Source organism: Oryzias latipes, chromosome 1 (assembly GCF_053564925.1).
Source record: "Oryzias latipes strain Hd-rR chromosome 1, Olatipes_Hd-rR_3.1".
NCBI classification, from domain to species: Eukaryota; Metazoa; Chordata; class Actinopteri; order Beloniformes; family Adrianichthyidae; genus Oryzias; species Oryzias latipes.
Window position 1 is genome coordinate 43,640,503 of NC_136237.1, and position 22,115 is coordinate 43,662,617.

A 22,115-nucleotide genomic window follows, 5' to 3' on the forward strand; every position below is an offset into this window, starting at 1 on the left:
TTGTGGGCGGGACTGTTGGCACGGAAGTAAGCCTCTGCTGATATCCCATCATCCATCTGTGTACACTCTCTCCCTCTAGCTTACTGCCCCCCCCCACACACACACACCTAACATTAGCAGTAATCAGCAGCAACAACAGATCCATCCATCCATCCATCCGGTTCTGATCCAGATTCCAGCTCAGACCAGGAAAACGATCATGGATCTATTTGTCTGAACCAGAAGGGGGCGGAGCCTGTGGCCCCGCCCAGCATATAGTCTGCATCACACTTTAGAAGCTCTTAAGCATTTTTTGTCTGATTCACAACTATTAGAATAAAAACTCTCAGAAAGGCGTCTTCAGCTGAACTGTCTTTCTCCATTTTCAAACGCGGACATGAACGCGCCTCTTTCCCTGTAAAACCGACATTTACGACCCCGGCGGGGTCCGCGAAGGCCTCCCGCCTCGCGCGCTCATTAAGCTCATTGGACTCACCTGGCGGCGTTGCGCCTCGAGCTCGGAGGGTGCAGCAGCAGCAGCAGGAGCGCGCGGCGGCATGCAGAAAGGCCTGAAGAGGTACTTCGTGAACATGGACGAGTACCTGTCCAGTCTGGGACTCTACCGGAAGATGGTGGCGCGAGACGCGTCCAGTTTGTTCCGGGCCGTGTCCGAGCAGGTGAGCCGGTGGGGGAGGAATATGAGGGTAAATGTGTCCCAAGAAGGATGCACCTGTAGATTTGATGTGAGAATTGTAACATAGAATGTGAGAACGTACACAGCAAAACTCTGCATCAGTGTGTAAAAATCTTCTGCTGTGAACTGACAAACTCCCATGAGTCCGCTCAGAGTTCCGACCTCCAATCTGGGATTCCAACTGCTCACGTGCTGCTGCGTGAGTCACACGTGCGCTACAACTGCGCTCTGATTTCTGACACATTCATGTTAGAAACCTGAGTCAAAACTGATCTGTGTCCGATAATGGAACTAGAGTAGGGGGGAGTCAACCAATCAGATTGCAGGACTCAGAGGACTTGGTAAAGTTACATCTGCTTCCATCACTCTTCTGAGAAACGTATGTCAATCCTTCTGCACGAACACAGAAAGTCTGTTCTTCCTGCATTTGAATGAGAAATGATCTTCATGCTGTGAATGCAGACATGCAGGGAGACGGCGCCACCGTCAGCAGGACAACCGGGTCATGAGTCAGAACCTTTGGTGACGATAGCATCACTGTCCTCACAGCTATTGAGCACCTTTATGAATCACATGCATTAACATTTGAAAAGATCAACTTTATTAATCCTCGTTATCAGCTGATCTGATCTGAGGTCATAGTCGGGCCTGCGCCACAGAGGGGGCGTGGCTCGAGGCTCACGTGAGCATCTGGTCGTCGGCGCTGAGCTCCCGTCCTCGGCCTGCGGGCATCACTATGTTAATGCGTGTGATTCATAATAAAGGTCTGTGAATGACGCAAACATCAGCGTACATAGATTGCATTTTGTTTTGAATATTTTTTAAGTTGCTTTAAACTTTAAAATGGAATGAATTTACTGATACTGACTCGTGAGCCATGCACGTACGTGCGCACATGCGTGTGCAGCTGTATTTCTCGCAGAACTACCATCAGAAGATCCGACTGGACTGTGCCAACTTCATGAGGGCCAACAGGAGCAGCTTTGAACCGGTGAGTCCGGCCGTTTGTCCCGCAGCACCGACACCTGCTGCATCAGGGAGGGGGCTGCAAGTCTGCAGGCCAGAACCAGCAGACTCGAGGACAGTTTCCTCCATCGGGCAATAAGGACCCTCCACTCCCTCCCTGCCCTCCCCCCACTGGCCCCTCCACTCCATCCTACAAGCTCACACTGAAAACTTTCACACCAGTTCAGAACATCATCATCACCAAAGACTGCCATCACTGACTCATCCACTTCCTGTCCTCAGCACTGACGCCACTTTAACCTGCCACTGCTCTTTAGCACTGTTTAGACCAGTGTTTTTCAACCTTTTCTGAGCCACGGCACACTTTAACCTTAAAAATAATCCCGCGGCACACCAGCATCCAAAAATTAAAAAAAAAGGAGAGACTCATAGTATGTATTGATCTACAGCCCCCCCACAGTCTCACATGCATTTTTGAGATAATTGTTGCAGAAAAAGCTGGAAACTGCAGCTGTTTTTTTCTAAAAGATTCAATAAAAGTTAAGTTAGAAGATTTAAAAATAGTTTGTGTGTTCGTTGGTTTCAAGACGTTTAACAACAGATCTCATTATGCACTGTCACTCTCACAACCCAATGCATCATGGGAGATGTAGTGCATAAAACGGCCGGCGGAGATCGCTTTTCGGAGCTTCCTTGTTTTGTTCACTTGTTCCACGGTCTGATACCGGATTCTGTGGAAAGCAACAGCGCAAAAGACGAGCTTTAGCTGCTATTTTTGTTAGAACTGAGCGACTTTACGAGCTAAATCGGGACAAGGAAGTGAAGACTTGAACCACTTCTGATTGGTCAGACTGATGACATGTGATTAAGCCCCTCAAGAATGATTGGTGGAGACAGTTAAAGCGACGGGACTTTTCCCAAACACAGCCGGAGCTGCAGCTGAATCGTGGTACGGTCATTCTCATCAAAATGTCTTTAATAAAATAAAATAAACGCAAAGAAAAAGTATTTTACGATCTTTTATATTCCCAACTCCTCAGTGTTTTATCAGGGCCTGTTTGGCTGAACAGAGAGCTGAAATCCTGGAGATGGGAAATGTTTTTAGATCAGTTATTGAGGGCAATTTTCCACGGCACACTTGACCATCTCTCACGGCACACTAGTGTGCCGCGGCACACTGGTTGAAAAACACTGGTTTAGACTACTGTTATTCCTCCTACTATTACTGTCTTATCTATTTTTTTAAGTCGTTTATTTATTATTTTATATGCTGCTTGCACCGTGGGGTGAGAGGAAAGCAATTTCATCTGTGCTGTATGTCTGATGGATGCAGCATATTTGACAATAAAGCTGAATTTAACATTCTCACCCCCCCTCCCCCGTCTGTGGCAGTTTGTTGAAGGCTCCTTTGAAAAGTACCTGGAGCGCCTAGAGGACCCAAAGGTGAGCTCCGCCCCCACCTGTTGGGCTGCTCGGGCCTCGTTCCTGCCGTCTCACATTCTGTGCATCTCTCTAGGAAACGGTGGGGCAGGTGGAGATCAAGGCCCTCTCCCACCTGTACAGGTAAGTCATAAAAATCTCAATGGCAGGACTGGCCAAGGTTGCCATGGTAACCCAACTGCTGCCAATCACCCAGGCGCTGTTTTGTAATCTACCGTTACCCCGGGAAACCGGCCACAATCATCTCAGAGGACAACTACATGGAAAAGGTGAGGAGGCACTCTGGTCACATGATGCCTCACACTGTGCTGTGATTGGCTGCTAACCCACTGTGTGGTCAGGTGATGCTGTGCTGCTCCATCAATGGTCACTACGACATAGTTTACCCGAGAAGTTACCCCGCCTCAGCTGCACTCTGCCAGTGTGAGTGTCCTCGTCATGCAGCGCTGCAGTGTGTGGAAACTCACCTGCTCAGGTGTGTGTGTGTGTGTGTGTGTGTGTGTGTGTGTGTAGCTCTGTTGTATGAGCTGCTGTACACGCAGGTGTTTGGCTTGGAAGAGGCGGAGCTTTTTCAGGCCATGGAGGCTTTCAAGGTAGGAAGTCGTCGCTATAGAAACAGCCCTTCTGTGTGCAGCGACGCCGACCCCAGCTATGACACACCTGATGACCGTGGACACAGGTACGTGCAGCAGCACACGCTTGTAGCTCCTCCCCCGCAGACTCTTCTTCAGCCTTTCTCTTGCAGGGAGGAGGCTGGCGGAGCAGGTGAGGAGAAGCCGTGCTCCGAGGAGGTGATGAAGGTAAAAACGGAGACGCGTGATGTAATAATTTACACAAGTGAACCAAATGAATCATTGCCCAGATTATTTGAATGTTTAAATACATTTGGATACCACGCAGGATAGAAGTTAAACATGGGGAAAACCCAAATACTGACTTTAAATTATGATCCACCAACCCACTACGTACCAAATTAAATCTCAAATGGAAAGGCATTGAATTACTTTAAGTCTCAGACTCTCCACTACAGGCGCTCATGGGAAACAAAGACACAGGGGAAAACTATGGATAGTGACACAACTGAAAATCTGGTCCCAAATAAAGGAGGAACACAGACTACACAATAACTTCAAAATTGTAAGATGATGCGCATACGACCATGATTTCAAGCCCAAGCAGTTAGACAATAGATGTCACCACTGGACAGTGCAAGGGTTAAACACATTACTCTTTACTCAACAAGGGAATAATGAAAGATTTCCAAACACTTAAGGATAATTATAACTTAGGGAAAAATGATTTTTACAGATATTTACAACTACATTAACAAAGAGGTCCTCCACACCATGGATACACAGGAACCAGTGCTTGGTGAAATATCAACAGCATGCAAAGGAAAATGTAAAAAAGGGTTTGATATCTAGACTTTACAAGGGATTTATGAGTAAAAAATGACCTCAACTCAATATATATAAAGTAAATGGGAGAAAGAAAGCAACACAACTACGACAGACGAAGAATGGAGAGATTGCTGTGTATCAGTGTGGAAATGTACAAATTCACAGCATGGAGAGAATTTAGATGGAAATGTTTGAAGTTTTTTATTACAACCAAACAAAAGAAACACGGCAATGGAGATAAAAACAAGTGCTGGAGGCAGAAGTAGAAACCAACCACAAGACACAACTCCCACCTACCAACGAAAATGTATTCAGAATATTAATAACTGCTGGTAAAAAAGCAGTGACTAGACACTGCCCCCCCCCCCCGTACCCTGCTTGGACAATTGGATAGACGTTGTAAATGAAATCTTTCAGATGGAAAGACTAACCTACTCACTTTGGATAGAGATGCCTACATTTTGGAAGATAAGGTCACAATGGCTGTTCTATGTTAATCATTTACTATTGGAGGTAATAAATATGTCTGGCTTATATTGATAACCAAGATGAAGGTTTTATTTTATTTTTTACTTCCCTCCCTCCCTAATAATGCATCCGCTGTTCCCTGTTTTGTGTCTTGTTAGATACTAAGTTCTGTTATTGAAAGAAAAGAAAAGAATAGTTGAGAATAGAGAAGTTATGGGTCCAAAACTGAATTTAAATGTACAGTTTTATAAATTTTTCAATACTCATAAATAAAATTTGGAGGAAAACAACAGACGCACCCACAGGCTGTGTGATGTCACATCCGCTGACTCTTCCTGTCGAAACGCAGCCTCCTGGAGAAGCCCCGCCCTCCTACAGACTCTCGCTGCCCTACAAAGTCATGAAGGCTCTCGATGGCGACGTCTACAGGAATCTGGAATTTGACGTGTGGCAGGACACCTGTAAAGGTTAGAACGGACCAGAACCTCAGTCATGTGACTGGACCACCTCCCAGCATGCACTGGGAGCTCACTGTAGTTTTCCGCTGTGATTGGTCACTTTTACCTTACATTGCATAAACCTGGTGTACCTCAAGCCAGATTGTATTTTCCAAGATTGATTCGTCTAACCCTACAGGCCGATTTGATTGACAGTTTGCCTAAGATCGATCTGATTAGTTAGATGTTATAGCGGACGCCACACGTCCAGAACAAAGTTCTGGTGGTTCTAGAAACAAACAGGGTTCCTGTTTGAGGTACACAGATGAACACAGCATGGATGTTCTGTTGGTTCCAGCTGCAGGTCTGTGTTAATCTGGAAACTGTCGACTCACAGAGATGCAGAAGACGGACTACATGGTGTTTGCCGGGAGGCAGTACTTCCTGGGAGACAAGTGTCAGGTGAGACCGCCTCACTTCCTGTCCTGGAGTCTGTAGACAGACTTCCTCCAGATTCCTCTTCCTCTTCAGGTGCGTTTGGAGCCAAAGGGGAAGTTCTACAACGCCTTTATCCAGGAGGTGGGAACGCACGCCGCGGCCGTCACGGTCTTCATCGAGGAGCTGGGAGAGAAGTAATATGCCGCCGCCCACTTGGACTGAACCAGAACCAGTTGGTCCAGCCTTTGACAAATGGATCTTTCATGCAGACACTTGGTTCCCCTGACTGATCTGAAACCAGTCAATCCAGTTCCTGCCTGGAATGTGGCTGCCCCCTCCAGGAAAGACCTTGGTAGGTCTGCTTCCTACTCAGTTTCAGACCCCCCACCACCACCTCCACCATAACCTGCCCCCGTTTGTGCTCCTCAGATCTAGACTCCCGTGGTCAACGCCACCACCGCCACCGCTACTTCAGAAAGTCCCGGGGAAACAACGTGGTGAAGGGGGCGGAGTTGTTCATGCCACCCCCCTCCTCTTATGGGGGCCCTGCTTCTTCTGTGTTGCCCCCCCGCTTTCAGCCTGTAGGGCAAGCACGCCCACCCCCACCACTGTCACCTGGAGCCTTGACCTACAACCCATATGCCCCCCAACATCATCCTGCCCCCACCGTCAGACCACCGAGATATGGATCTTCAAGGTGGGCCTGAAGCCCCCACTGTCACTTCTCCCCCCACATTGATGCAAACTGACGGTGTCTCTGTGTGACCTGGTTCCCGCCAGAAGCTCCTCTCGATTCCTGAACCGTCACCTGATGGGTCCACAGCTGACCTATTACCAAACGGGCCGGCGGTTCTACCACGACTACGAGAACTACCCCTTCAGGTCCAGGTGAGTGATATCAGCCAACACAGCCCCCGCCCGCCCGAGTGGCCGCCGCGGCCCCGCCATCAATTCCCCGCCGTCTGCTGGCTTCAGGACCACGGACAGCGGAGCCTCAGCTGATCCCAAACTCTGCTGATGGTTTTGAAAGTTGCTTTGAAATATTTAACTTTTCTGGGAAAGACCATCAGCAGGTTGTTGTTTTTTTCAGGGAGGGGCCATCAGTACAGCAGGGACCACTCCCCATTGTTAGATCACTTCTTGTATGGCTTAAACCCTGTTTCCTGTTTCCAGGCGCAGCCGGCGCCAGCTGGCGGCGGTTCTGAACAAGGATGGTCAATTTGGGTTTTCAGCAGAGGCGGTGGAGGAGCATGCGGACCTGGAAACGGCCATGGCGTACTACCAGCTGGACGACGCGGAGGCCGTCCTGCCCCCGCTGGCGGTGAGGAGCACAGTGGGGCTAGAGCCCAGAACTATTACGGGTTCCTTCTGCATGGATTCTGAGATGACGGTCCCCTCCCTCTCAGGGCGCCGCTGTGGTTCCTCCTTCCAGCATAGCCCCCCCCTCTGGTTCCTACAGACTTCAGAGGACGGCAGGGATCCCCCCACCTGCACCTGCACCAGGAAACACCCCCGTCTGCTCCTCGGAGGACGACCAGGAGGACACCAGCACAATGGAGGACCAGGGTGAGGGTTTGGGCATGAATGCCAGCGTCACGTGTGACGTCCGCTGTAGAGACGTGTAATGTCACGTGTGGCGTCCGCTGTAGTGACATGTAACGACCCGTGTGGCGTCCGCTGTAGAGACGTGTAACGACCCGTGTGGCGTCTGCTGTAGAGACATGTGACGACCCGTGTGGCGTCCGCTGTAGAGACATGTGACGACCCGTGTGGCGTCCGCTGTAATGACATGTAACGACCCGTGTGGCGTCGGCTGTAGAGACATGTGACGACCCGTGTGGCGTCGGCTGTAGAGACATGTGACGACCCGTGTGGCGTCCGCTGTAGAGACATGTGACGACCCGTGTGGCGTCCGCTGTAGAGACGTGTAACGACACGTGTGGCGTCCGCTGTAGAGACATGTAACGACCCGTGTGGCGTCGGCTGTAGAGACATGTGACGACCCGTGTGACGTCCGCTGTAGAGACATGTGACGACCCGTGTGGCGTCCGCTGTAGAGACATGTAATGTCACGTGTGGCGTCCGCTGTAGAGACATGTGACGACCCGTGTGGCGTCGGCTGTAGAGACATGTAATGTCACGTGTGGCGTCCGCTGTAGAGACATGTAACGACACGTGTGACGTCTGCTGTAGAGACATGTAACGACACGTGTGACGTCTGCTGTAGAGACATGTGACGACCCGTGTGGCGTCGGCTGTAGAGACATGTGACGACCCGTGTGGCGTCGGCTGTAGAGACATGTAATGTCACGTGTGGCGTCCGCTGTAGAGACATGTAACGACCCGTGTGGCGTCCGCTGTAGAGACATGTAATGTCACGTGTGGCGTCCGCTGTAGAGACATGTAATGTCACGTGTGGCGTCGGCTGTAGAGACGTGTAACGACCCGTGTGGCGTCGGCTGTAGAGACATGTGACGACCCGTGTGGCGTCCGCTGTAGAGACATGTGACGACCCGTGTGGCGTCCGCTGTAATGACATGTAACGACCCGTGTGGCGTCCGCTGTAATGACATGTAACGACCCGTGTGGCGTCCGCTGTAGAGACATGTGACGACCCGTGTGGCGTCCGCTGTAGAGACATGTGACGACCCGTGTGGCGTCCGCTGTAGAGACGTGTAACGACACGTGTGGCGTCCGCTGTAGTGACATGTGACGACCCGTGTGGCGTCGGCTGTAGAGACATGTGACGACCCGTGTGGCGTCCGCTGTAGAGACGTGTAACGACCCGTGTGGCGTCGGCTGTAGAGACATGTAACGACCCCTGTGGCGTCCGCTGTAGAGACATGTAATGTCACGTGTGGCGTCCGCTGTAGAGAATTGTAACGACACGTGTGACGTCTGCTGTAGAGACATGTAACGACACGTGTGACGTCTGCTGTAGAGACATGTAATGTCACATGTGGCGTCCGCTGTAGTGACATGTGACGACCCGTGTGGCGTCGGCTGTAGAGACATGTAACGACCCGTGTTGCGTCCGCTGTAGAGACATGTAATGTCACGTGTGGCGTCCGCTGTAGAGACATGTAACGACACGTGTGACGTCTGCTGTAGAGACATGTAACGACACGTGTGACGTCTGCTGTAGAGACATGTAACGTCACATGTGGCGTCCGCTGTAGTGACATGTGACGACCCGTGTGGCGTCGGCTGTAGAGACATGTGACGACCCGTGTGGCGTCGGCTGTAGAGACATGTGACGACCCGTGTGGTGTCGGCTGTAGAGACATGTAATGTCACGTGTGGCGTCCGCTGTAGAGACATGTAACGACCCGTGTGGCGTCCGCTGTAGAGACATGTAATGTCACGTGTGGCGTCTGCTGTAGAGACATGTAATGTCACGTGTGGCGTCGGCTGTAGAGACATGTAATGTCACGTGTGGCGTCCGCTGTAGAGACATGTAATGTCACGTGTGGCGTCCGCTGTAGAGACATGTAATGTCACGTGTGGCGTCCGCTGTAGTGACATGTGACGACCCGTGTGGCGTCGGCTGTAGAGACATGTGACGACCCGTGTGGCGTCGGCTGTAGAGACATGTGACGACCCGTGTGGTATCGGCTGTAGAGACATGTAATGTCACGTGTGGCGTCCGCTGTAGAGACATGTAACGATCCGTGTGGCGTCCGCTGTAGAGACGTGTAATGTCACGTGTGGCGTCCGCTGTAGAGACATGTAATGTCACGTGTGGCGTCCGCTGTAGTGACATGTAACGACCCGTGTAACGACCCGTGTGGCGTCTGCTGTAGAGACATGTGACGACCCGTGTGGCGTCGGCTGTAGAGACATGTGACGACCCGTGTGGTGTCGGCTGTAGAGACATGTAATGTCACGTGTGGCGTCCGCTGTAGAGACATGTGACGACCCGTGTGGCGTCCGCTGTAGAGACATGTGAGGACCCGTGTGGTGTCGGCTGTAGAGACATGTAATGTCACGTGTGGCGTCCGCTGTAGAGACATGTAACGACCCGTGTGGCGTCCGCTGTAGAGACATGTACTGTCACATGTGGCGTCCGCTGTAGAGACATGTAATGTCACATGTGGCGTCCGCTGTAGTGACATGTGACGACCCGTGTGGCGTCGGCTGTAGAGACATGTGACGACCCGTGTGGCGTCGGCTGTAGAGACATGTAATGTCACGTGTGGCGTCCGCTGTAGAGACATGTAACGACCCGTGTGGCGTCCGCTGTAGAGACATGTAATGTCACGTGTGGCGTCCGCTGTAGAGACATGTAACGACACGTGTGACGTCTGCTGTAGAGACATGTAATGTCACATGTGGCGTCCGCTGTAGTGACATGTGACGACCCGTGTGGCGTCGGCTGTAGAGACATGTGACGACCCGTGTGGCGTCGGCTGTAGAGACATGTGACGACCCGTGTGGTGTCGCCTGTAGAGACATGTAATGTCACGTGGAGCGTCCGCTGTAGAGACATGTGACGACCTGTGTGGCGTCGGCTGTAGAGACATGTGACGACCCGTGTGACGTCGGCTGTAGAGACATGTGACGACCCGTGTGGCGTGGGCTGTAGAGACATGTAATGTCACGTGTGGCGTCGGCTGTAGAGACATGTAATGTCACGTGTGGCGTCGGCTGTAGAGACATGTAATGTCACGTGTGGCGTCGGCTGTAGAGACATGTAATGTCACGTGTGGCGTCGGCTGTAGAGACGTGACGACCCTTGTGGCATCGGCTGTAAAGACATGTGACGACCCGTGTGGCGTGGGCTGTAGAGACATGTAATGTCACGTGTGGCGTCGGCTGTAGAGACATGTAATGTCACGTGTGGCGTCGGCTGTAGAGACATGTAATGTCACATGTGGCGTCCGCTGTAGTGACATGTGACGACCCGTGTGGCGTCGGCTGTAGAGACATGTGACGACACGTGTGGCGTCCGCTGTAGAGACATGTAATGTCACGTGTGGCGTCCGCTGTAGAGACATGTAACGACCCGTGTGGCGTCGGCTGTAGAGACATGTGACGACCCGTGTGGTGTCGCCTGTAGAGACATGTAATGTCACGTGGAGCGTCCGCTGTAGAGACATGTGACGACCTGTGTGGCGTCGGCTGTAGAGACATGTGACGACCCGTGTGACGTCGGCTGTAGAGACATGTGACGACCCGTGTGGCGTGGGCTGTAGAGACATGTAATGTCACGTGTGGCGTCCGCTGTAGTGACATGTGACGACCCGTGTGGCGTCGGCTGTAGAGACATGTGACGACCCGTGTGGTGTCGCCTGTAGAGACATGTAATGTCACGTGGAGCGTCCGCTGTAGAGACATGTGACGACCTGTGTGGCGTCGGCTGTAGAGACATGTGACGACCCGTGTGACGTCGGCTGTAGAGACATGTGACGACCCGTGTGGCGTGGGCTGTAGAGACATGTAATGTCACGTGTGGCGTCGGCTGTAGAGACATGTAATGTCACGTGTGGCGTCGGCTGTAGAGACATGTAATGTCACGTGTGGCGTCGGCTGTAGAGACATGTAATGTCACGTGTGGCGTCGGCTGTAGAGACGTGACGACCCGTGTGGCATCGGCTGTAGAGACATGTGACGACCCGTGTGGCGTGGGCTGTAGAGACATGTAATGTCACGTGTGGCGTCGGCTGTAGAGACATGTAATGTCACGTGTGGCGTCGGCTGTAGAGACATGTAATGTCACGTGTGGCGTCGGCTGTAGAGACGTGTAATGTCACGTGTGGCGTCGTCTGTAGAGACGTGTAACGACACGTGTGGCGTCCGCTGTAGTGACATGTGACGACCTGTGTGGTGTCGCCTGTAGAGACATGTAGTGTCACGTGTGGCGTCGGCTGTAGAGACCTGTAATGTCACGTGTGGCGTCGGCTGTAGAGACGTGTACTGTCACGTGTGGCGTCGGCTGTAGAGACGTGTAATGTCACGTGTGGCGTCGGCTGTAGAGACATGTGACGACCCGTGTGGTGTCGCCTGTAGAGACATGTAATGTCACGTGTGGCGTCCGCTGTAGAGACATGTGACGACCCGTGTGGCGTCGGCTGTAGAGACGTGACGACCCGTGTGGTGTCGTCTGTAGAGACATGTGACGACCCGTGTGGCGTCGGCTGTAGAGACATGTGACGACCCGTGTGGTGTCGCCTGTAGAGACATGTAATGTCACGTGTGGCGTCCGCTGTAGAGACATGTGACGACCCGTGTGGCATCGGCTGTAGAGACATGTGACGACCCGTGTGGCGTCGGCTGTAGAGACATGTGACGACCCGTGTGGCGTCGGCTGTAGAGACATGTAATGTCATGTGTGGCGTCCGCTGTAGAGACACGTGACGACCCGTGTGGCGTCGGCTGTAGAGACGTGACGACCCGTGTGGCGTCGGCTGTAGAGACATGTAATGTCATGTGTGGCGTCCGCTGTAGAGACATGTGACGACCTGTGTGGTGTCGCCTGTAGAGACATGTAGTGTCACGTGTGGCGTCGGCTGTAGAGACGTGTAATGTCACGTGTGGCGTCGGCTGTAGAGACGTGTACTGTCACGTGTGGCGTCGGCTGTAGAGACATGTAATGTCACGTGTGGCGTCGGCTGTAGAGACATGTGACGACCCGTGTGGTGTCGCCTGTAGAGACATGTAATGTCACGTGTGGCGTCCGCTGTAGAGACATGTGACGAATCTGTGTGGCGTCGGCTGTAGAGACGTGACGACCCGTGTGGTGTCGCCTGTAGAGACATGTGACGACCCGTGTGGCGTCGGCTGTAGAGACATGTGACGACCCGTGTGGTGTCGCCTGTAGAGACATGTAATGTCACGTGTGGCGTCCGCTGTAGAGACATGTGACGACCCGTGTGGCATCGGCTGTAGAGACATGTGACGACCCGTGTGGCGTCGGCTGTAGAGACATGTGACGACCCGTGTGGCGTCGGCTGTAGAGACATGTAATGTCATGTGTGGTGTCCGCTGTAGAGACATGTGACGACCCGTGTGGCGTCGGCTGTAGAGACGTGACGACCCGTGTGGCGTCGGCTGTAGAGACATGTAATGTCATGTGTGGCGTCCGCTGTAGAGACATGTGACGACCCGTGTGGCGTCGGCTGTAGAGACGTGACGACCCGTGTGGCGTCCGCTGTAGAGACATGTAACGACCCGTGTGGCGTCCGCTGTCGAGACATGTGACGACCCGTGTGGCGTCGGCTGTAGAGACGTGACGACCCGTGTGGCGTCGGCTGTAGAGACATGTAATGTCATGTGTGGCGTCCGCTGTAGAGACATGTGACGACCCGTGTGGCGTCCGCTGTAGAGACATGTAACGACCCGTGTGGCGTCCGCTGTAGAGACATGTAATGTCACGTGTGGCGTCCGCTGTAGAGACATGTAACGACACGTGTGACGTCTGCTGTAGAGACATGTAATGTCACATGTGGCGTCCGCTGTAGTGACATGTGACGACCCGTGTGGCGTCGGCTGTAGAGACATGTGACGACCCGTGTGGCGTCGGCTGTAGAGACATGTGACGACCCGTGTGGCGTCGGCTGTAGAGACATGTGACGACCCGTGTGGCGTCGGCTGTAGAGACATGTACTGTCACGTGTGGCGTCGGCTGTAGAGACATGTAATGTCATGTGTGGCGTCGGCTGTAGATACGTGTAACGACACGTGTGGCGTCCGCTGTAGAGACATGTGACGACCCGTGTGGCGTCGGCTGTAGAGACGTGACGACCCGTGTGGCATCGGCTGTAGAGACATGTGACGACCCGTGTGGTGTCGCGTGTAGAGACATGTAATGTCACGTGTGGCGTCCGCTGTAGATACATGTGACGACCCGTGTGGCGTCGGCTGTAGAGACATGTGACGACCCGTGTGGCGTCGGCTGTAGAGACATGTGACGACCCGTGTGGCGTCGGCTGTAGAGACATGTGACGACCCGTGTGGCGTCGGCTGTAGAGACATGTACTGTCACGTGTGGCGTCGGCTGTAGAGACATGTAACGACACGTGTGGCGTCCGCTGTAGAGACATGTAACGACACGTGTGGCGTCCGCTGTAGAGACATGTGACGACCCGTGTGGCGTCGGCTGTAGAGACATGTGACGACCCGTGTGGCGTCCGCTGTAGAGACATGTGACGACCCGTGTGGCGTCGGCTGTAGAGACATGTGACGACCCGTGTGGCGTCGGCTGTAGAGACATGTGACGACCCGTGTGGCGTCGGCTGTAGAGACATGTGACGACCCATGTGGCGTCGGCTGTAGAGACATGTGACGACACGTGTGGCGTCCGCTGTAGAGACATGTGACGACCCGTGTGGCTTCGGCTGTAGAGACATGTGACGACCCGTGTGGCGTCGGCTGTAGAGACATGTGACGACCCGTGTGGCGTCGGCTGTAGAGACATGTGACGACCCGTGTGGCGTCGGCTGTAGAGACATGTGACGACCCGTGTGGCGTCGGCTGTAGAGACATGTACTGTCACGTGTGGCGTCGGCTGTAGAGACATGTAATGTCATGTGTGGCGTCGGCTGTAGAGACGTGTAACGACACGTGTGGCGTCCGCTGTAGAGACATGTGACGACCCGTGTGGCGTCGGCTGTAGAGACGTGACGACCCGTGTGGCGTCGGCTGTAGAGACATGTGACGACCCGTGTGGCGTCGGCTGTAGAGACATGTGACGACCCGTGTGGCGTCGGTTGTAGAGACATGTGACGACCCGTGTGGCGTCGGCTGTAGAGACATGTGACGACCCGTGTGGCGTCGGCTGTAGAGACATGTACTGTCACGTGTGGCGTCGGCTGTAGAGACATGTAACGACCCGTGTGGCGTCCGCTGTAGAGACATGTAACGACACGTGTGGCGTCCGCTGTAGAGACATGTGACGACCCGTGTGGCGTCCGCTGTAGAGACATGTGACGACCCGTGTGGCGTCGGCTGTAGAGACATGTAATGTCACGTGTGGCGTCCGCTGTAGAGACATGTGACGACCCGTGTGGCGTCGGCTGTAGAGACATGTGACGACCCGTGTGGCGTCGGCTGTAGAGACATGTGACGACCCGTGTGGCGTCGGCTGTAGAGACATGTGACGACCCGTGTGGCGTCGGCTGTAGAGACATGTACTGTCACGTGTGGCGTCGGCTGTAGAGACATGTAACGACACGTGTGGCGTCCGCTGTAGAGACATGTAACGACACGTGTGGCGTGTTTCAGCTGATTACACAGAGGAGTTCCTGTACCCGTCTGAGGGTGAGTATGGCGCCTCGCAGCAGCCGTGGTTAACGGAAACATGAGGTCACTGACGTCCGTCTGTTCCAGACCAGAGCTATCAGACATCAGGTGTTTACAGCACTGGAGACCCCGCCCCCACACAGGTAACGTTTGTACCTCTTCCCTCGTTTCCCTGTTTCCTCCCTCTGTCCGTGTTTCCTCTTCCTGTTTTCCTCTGAATCCAGAATTGTTTCCAAATGTCTTCCCTAACTCCTCTATAACGCAAAAGTCTCTGCAAAATCTCACGAGCATCGATGCGCTCTAGATCAGTGAATATAGACCACAATGCATTGCGTCGGAAGAATTTTTGACAAAAAAAGTCAAATTTTCTTAAACGTCAATGTTTTATCTTCAGAAGACAGCGGACTCAGAAATGATCGCCACTTAAAGTTCATTTTAATCCGATGATGCCATATCCGCCGTTTCAAATAAAGTATTGATCATTGTGACTGAACTGCTTTAAAATCCAGAGCACTACATGTTGCTGCAATATCTATTTTTTTTTAGGGGTTAGGGTGGGAATTCAGACACAACCCAGCTGTTTCTCTGTTTCTCTGAAACTAAACGTCAGACGACTTTAAAAATAGATTTCAAGGTTTTGTTCTTTCAGTGTCAAACACAAACGTGTAAAAGCTTGAAGTTTCTGAACGCTTCGACTGCCGGAGCCGTGGGACAACGGACGCGTGTGAACACGCCATCAATCTGAGTTCTTCATGTCCGCTAAATCAGGGGTCGGGAACCTTTTTGGCCGAGAGAGCCATAAATGCCACATATTTTGAAATGTAATTTCCAAAGAGCCATACAATAATGTAGCGTCCCTTCCCCACACTGAGGCACGGAGACTTAACCTCTTTTAAAGTTCTTTATTCCGATTACTGCAGACCGCAACAAACGCCGTACAATTAATTCAGCAACTCCTGAATCTCTCCCGCCGAGAAGAGAGCGAGCGCTTCTCCCAACTTTATTTTCCCCCCTCCCGCTCCAGCCCTCCCATTTCCCTTATTCGGCCCATAGCTGAACCCCATTGGTCCAAACTACCTGACAACAGGCTGAGCGACAGAACTGAGAGCCAATCAGATCTCTGCTAGATGCGATTAATGAACTCCAGAACTTTTAAGGCGACCCAAACAGCCACCCAGTCCAAGTCAGTAAGCAACGATATGTTTAAAACTAAATATACAAATGAATGTGTGCATTTGATGTAATTTCAACATTTTTAAAGTACAATAAGTCTGTGGATTCTTTTCAATAACATTGTTATGCTGTTGCTAATAAATGATGAGTATTTCTCGTGGTAGTTTTGCTGATGGTCTAGTCTGGTTGATACGTGGTGAGTTTCTGCTTCATGCAGGCGTTGAGACTTTAAACGTGATCGTAGTCTGAATGTTCTGTAGATGTGAGACAGACATGGAGCCAAACACACACTCACACACTGCAGTGAGTGACGGGCAGCGGGTTTTACATTTTTATCCCTGCGCGGTTCACCTGCTGCTGGACCCCTCACCCCCCCACCCTCTGGTTTCTTCCTCACACATCCCGTCCCCGCAACTGCGCACTCTTCCTCAGAGACGGGAGCGCAGTTTTGGGCACAGCAATTCACAGGTTTCCGGCTGCTACAAACTCTGTGAAATAATAGATAATAGTAAAGTGACCTCTGGCATCGCATCGCGCCCCAGAAGGACTGGTCTAATGAAAAAAAAGTATAATTAAAGATTTGTCTGCGAGCCACATGTGACCATCAAAAGAGCCATATATGGCCCGCGAGCCATAGGTTCCCGACCCCTGGTCTAAAGGAAAAGGTTGGATTTTCTTCACGGAGCTCCTGTTGGAAGCTGCTGATTGGCTGAAGGATGACAGAAGGCGGTTCAGGTTTTTATTTCTATAAATCTTTCGGTAGATTTATTTGTATGGAACAAGGAACAGGTTTAAATCCCAGGATTGAAGGCGACCGCAGGAACTCCGACTGCGTCTGTGCATTGAAACTGGAAGCCCCGCCCCCCCCGCCATGTGAATCTGATTTGATGTGAACTCAATTCAAACGCTGCAATCTGAGGTCGACCAGAACAAATTCAGAATAAACGAGGAAAAATCAAGTTTAAGATTTTCAACACCAAGTCTGACTCTTGGAAGGAGGGCGTCTGCGGGGCGCGGCACATGACGATGGGCAGGAGAGGGGCGTGGTCTATCCCAGGTGTCAGATGTTAATCTGTGACGTCTTGTTCATGACAGGACGAGCAGGAAAGGGGCGGAGCCGACTCTCCAACCAGACTGGACCTGAACTTCAGCTACAATCCGCAGGTTCAATTCTGACTCGACCGTTTGGCTCGGCTGTTTGAACGCCGTCCACTGATGGCGTGTTGCTGTGTGTGTGTGTGTGTTTGTGTGTGTACGCGTGTGCATTTGTGTGTTTCAGGCGATGAAGCCGTTGGCCATTTGCTCCTCCCCCTCATCTTCTTCTTCTCCCCCCTCCTCCCCCTCCTCACGGGTGCCTGCAACCGGTCACTTCCCCCCCACCTCACATGTGCAGACGCGCTCAGGTAACCGTGCACGGTCCCATGCGCACGTGGGTGTGGATGAGGTGAAGAGTGTGAAGGAGCGATGGTAACTGGGGGGTCTGTAGAGCAGGATGGCAATGCCCCCACACACACACACACACACACACACACACACACGCACGCACGCACGCGCACACACACACACACACACACCGCACAGACTGTTGTTGAGACTTTTTCATTCCTCTCATCCTGCCCTGTAGTTGCCATGGCGATGCCCACGTCTCCCTGGTTGGTCAATGACTTGGGGGAGCCCGTGTGTGCTGTGGTAGCTCCGCCCCCATACTCTTACGACCCTAGCGGCAGCGATCTACCCCGAGGTCAGAGTTCACACGGTGGTCAGCAATTCTTGGTGGTGGGGGTTCTAACGCCGTCTTTGTTCCGCAGACTGCAGGGTTCTCCAGTACTACTTCAACCTGGGCGTCCAGGTAGGGCTCCTAGCCCCTCCCACATACAGGTGTAACCACGCCCCCTAACTCCTGTCCTGTCTGCAGTGGTATCATCAGAGCTGCTGGCAGCAGCAGCTGTACCCCCCCACGGTGCCAGACAGCCCCTACATCTACCAGCATTGTGGCTCCTACTTGAGTCAGGAGCCCCCCTTGCACGGTAAGGCTACCAGGGGGGCAATTGTCTGTTTTTGACAAAGTGTCCCTCTGACACCCCCCACCTTTCTCGTCTTGTAGCATCTCCCGTATCATTCGCTGAGAGCAGCCGCGGCCCCCAACACCCCCACCCCTACAGCGAGCCCCCAAGGTTGGCGGACGGACAGCTGGACGGACATGGCAGTGGTCAGTAAAGTGCCCCCCCCCCCCGAAAGCTGCTGCCTCTGTGGGACTAGTTTGGGGGGTGAATGACTGAACCTTTAAGCTAACTTTTCTAAGCTAGCCTTGTTGTAGCTGGAGCTACAGCAGCCGCTGACAGGTGTGTGTGTATGGGGGGGGGGTTGATGCTGCAGCTGGTTAGTGGGTTCATCAGGTGACTGATACGGCGGGCGTGTTTGTGCTCATGGGGCGGGACGGCGTCAGCCGCCACAGGTTGAGGAAACTTTTGCTGCTGGAGGTCTAACCTGTTTGTCCCCTCCCCCTTTCTAGGGCCCGCCCCCTCCATGGAAGTCCCCGCCTCCTCCGTCAGCCCCACACCTCCAGGCTCCGGGGCGTCTTCTGCTCTCCTCTATCCAGATTCAATGCCCCCCCCTTCCACCTCCCTGTTGCACCTGTCCTATGAGCCCCCCCCTCCAGCAGCCTACCTTACAGCTGCCCCCCATCTACCCCATGCTGCACATTCCCACCCCCCACACCTGACCAATCACTCTTCCTACCACCCCTGCCTGCCCCCCTCTAGCCACTGGGGTGCCTTTCCCCCCACAAACCACGCCCCACGGGTGTACTGTTCTGTCTCTAACCCCGCCCACATGGTTGGTTACATTACTGCCCCCCCCTCTCACTACATGCCCGCCTCCATGTGAGCCCGTGTGACTGAGCCTAACTGGGGGGGGGGGCTGGGTTTACCTGCTGGGGGGTGTTAGTATTTGAAGAATGTTTGAGTTTGTTCTTACAGAGTTCTGCCCCCCCCTCCATTTTTGTTGGATCAGCTGTTTGATGTTTGGCCTGTGTGGTGGTGTGGGGGGGGGGGGGGGGGGGGGGTCCACGGGTGTTTTTCCTTGTTTGGGTGAATAAAGTTGGTCTCACCAGCAGACGGCGCCGTTTCCAGACCTTTCTGTTCTCAATAGCCTAGCTGCAAAGACTCATGGGAAATGTTTAACCCATCTGAGGACACGTCTCTGTGCTGCAGGGGTGGAGTGGTCAACCTCTGGTTGGAAGGTTGGAGGTATGATTCCCGCCCCGGCTTTCTCCATGTGGAGGGGCTGTTGGGACACCCTTCTGACCCGTCTGATAATGTTCCTTTGTTGTCATGGTAACAGGTGGGCGGGGACTTCCACAGTCCACAGGTGGCGCTGTCCCCGGCAGCTCATTGGCTCCTGCAGCCATCGAGGGTTCGACAGGCGAGTCAGGTGTTTCCCCTGTAGACCAACCAAGATGGCCGCTCGCTGCAGATCCTGAAGCTCCTCCTCCTCCAGGGAGGCGGGGCAGAGCCAAGTCACTCCCACATCCACTAACCCTGGAAACGAAAAGCACAGGTGAGGCTTCCAGGTCCAAGGCTAGAAGAACGCTCATGCCGGCGTTTCCCACCTGCCACCACGCCGCGGCCCATCCTCTCCCCAGAGTCCAGCAGAGCGCCGATCTGGACGGCGTTCATCCCCAGCTCGCCGCTCAGGACCGCCCTCCACTCCTCCCCCTGCCAGTCACGATGAGCAATGTGGACCGCCACGGTCTGGTTCTGCAGGGGGGCCAGAAGGGGCTGCCAGCGGCTCTCCACCGTCTTCACGCCGTCCAGGACCAGACCGCCGTACGGCTGCCTGAACGACAGGCACCACAGCTGCACCGCCATGTCTGCAGAGGAAACCACGTCACGTGACCAGGAGCCCGGAACCGGACCTCCAGACCATCTGTCTGCCGGGACCTTCAGGTTCTGCTCCCATACTACCCCAGTAGTCCTATGGATGGGTGGGGTCAGAGGTCAGGGGGCCGTTGGATTGTCGGGTCTCAATAAAGATGACTGTGCGGGTGATTAAATCCGTTTCAGGTAAATTTCCCATGATTCTCTTCTGTTTATCTCACCTGAAAAACATCTGGAACCTTCAGCTGAGTTTTCTACAGTTTTCTGTTGAGTTTTTTTTTTTTTTTTTATTGAAATGATTTTAAAAGCTCTCGTCATAGTTTAGAAAATATATAAAAAAAACAATTAGAACTAAAGTCTAAAGTTCCACACTATGGAGAAGTTAGCCTTAGGTTGGATATTTGACATTCAGTGGATCTCCAGTGAGGTCTCTTAGGGACCGTCAACAAATTACCAAGGGCATGAGATGGAGAAGATTTTAGATCAAACCCAGGACTAAATGCTTTGGAAAATAAAATACTATAAACATTTCATGTTGTCTAAATAGTATTTATTTTGCAATCGGATGCTTAATATTTTATAAGAAAAAAAGTTTGAAGTAAAGATTGTTTTTTCTTTTTTAAATAACTTCCAAACCATGTGACCTTATGATTACAAATATACGCCCCCCCCCCCCCCCCCCCCCAGGGGACGGGTCAAAGTGCAGAGAAGAATTTCCCCATTGTGGGATAAAGTATCAATCATGGCTCCAACATACACCACACACACACATTTTATATGAATTTTTATATAACGATTACAGCAATTCACAAATGAATTCTGGACAGTTTTTTCAATAGCTCCCAAACTACGTGACCCAAAAACATGAAACCTTTGCCAGATTGTGGCACTGACATCCCAACACCAGACACAACACTTTGTTTAGCAATTCTAGATGATACAAAATTACAAAGATTGATGTTCATAAGGTCTGTCTGTGAAGCTGGGGGCGGGGCTGGCAGAGCAGACTCTTCATGATGGGGCGGTTCCTCACTTTGTGTGCATCAAACATGGTTGGTTGTTTTTGTGAGGAATAAACGTTATAAAACACGTTTAAAAACAAGTCGATTTTGGCTGATATTGAACCTTTAAATGCAGCGTTTGATGTAACGATGTGACTAAATGCTCAGAAATGCAGTTTTACTCTTCAGTCCATCAGAGAAGAAAGGATGTTAGAAACTCTAAAACATCCTTTTCATCGGTCTGGGGCTCTGATCGACTCTCTCCTGTTTGTGGGTTCCTGGTTCAAATCTGGCAACCCGGAATCTGCTCAAGTTTCTTTAAATGCTGTTCCGCCTAAAACATCAGAACCTCTAAAATTCTGCTGGAACATTTGGTTCTGATAAGTCAAATTGGACAGAATCTTGACGCCTCATCGGAAAGGGACCGGAACCGGAAATCCAAACCTTAGTCTCCTCGGTTTCCGCAGCTCCTTTCGGACAGCAGCCGAACCGGTACCGGATCCCCGGATCCGTTTCCCTCCTGAACACCCGAGGATCGTTTGTGACCCGCAGAAAGCCCGGAGCGGGTCGGTGGTGCAGTTTGCTCCACAACAAGGTGAGGCTTTTTTTTTAAAAAAAAAAAACTTTATTTAAAAGGAAAAACACAAAAAAAGGTCAGAGAAAAGCAGACAGTGGCTCCCAATGAGTTATATCACTAGAGGAGACATCACGTGATTCCTCATGGGAGGAGAGCACCGCCATCTTGGTGAGGTCGAGTCACTGCTGCAGTGAATGCATTTGAACACATTTTTAGCATAATACCAGTTCATTGTGCGGGTTTCAACTGCCAAAATCAGATAAATGAGTCCATGAAGGAGGAAGGTGTATCATTTCACAGGTAAGTATTTTAATTTTTTTTATTTTAAGGTTGAAGGGGCTTCATTAATAGAACACATGTTGACATGCATGATGCTGCAGGGCTGTTATCAACATGCTGTAATAGTAATACAGATTTATACATT

At 52.2% G+C, this 22,115-nt stretch overlaps 2 protein-coding genes across 3 annotated transcripts; one reads left to right on the forward strand and one right to left on the reverse strand.

Annotated features, from left to right (window-relative positions):
* Positions 1 to 463: 463 nt before the first annotated feature.
* On the forward strand, positions 464 to 19,349 carry alg13 (ALG13 UDP-N-acetylglucosaminyltransferase subunit). Of its 2 annotated transcripts, XM_023953507.2 has the most exons (25): positions 464 to 656; positions 1,581 to 1,664; positions 3,032 to 3,082; positions 3,156 to 3,202; positions 3,276 to 3,348; positions 3,421 to 3,502; positions 3,593 to 3,758; positions 3,825 to 3,879; positions 5,297 to 5,414; positions 5,782 to 5,846; positions 5,916 to 6,016; positions 6,092 to 6,174; positions 6,252 to 6,519; positions 6,603 to 6,710; positions 6,996 to 7,143; positions 7,229 to 7,388; positions 15,045 to 15,080; positions 15,150 to 15,205; positions 17,331 to 17,399; positions 17,515 to 17,638; positions 17,860 to 17,976; positions 18,044 to 18,084; positions 18,151 to 18,262; positions 18,340 to 18,444; positions 18,748 to 19,349. In XM_023953507.2, the coding sequence occupies exons 1-25, from the start codon at positions 537 to 539 to the stop codon at positions 19,119 to 19,121; spliced, it is 2,763 nt and encodes a 920-aa protein (XP_023809275.1). In that variant the 5' UTR covers positions 464 to 536; the 3' UTR covers positions 19,122 to 19,349. The 2 variants fall into 2 exon arrangements, with proteins under 2 accessions (XP_023809275.1, XP_023809277.1); XM_023953509.2 differs by lacking the exon at positions 15,045 to 15,080.
* A 68-nt stretch (positions 19,350 to 19,417) lies between these two features.
* Positions 19,418 to 21,700, reverse strand: LOC101160041 (protein EOLA1). Its single transcript, XM_023953511.2, has 3 exons — positions 21,559 to 21,700; positions 19,846 to 20,106; positions 19,418 to 19,774 (listed from the first exon to the last, which is right to left on the reverse strand). Exons 2-3 carry the CDS (start codon positions 20,102 to 20,104, stop codon positions 19,566 to 19,568), a joined length of 468 nt encoding a protein of 155 aa, XP_023809279.1. The 5' UTR covers positions 20,105 to 20,106; positions 21,559 to 21,700; the 3' UTR covers positions 19,418 to 19,565.
* Positions 21,701 to 22,115: the final 415 nt, after the last annotated feature.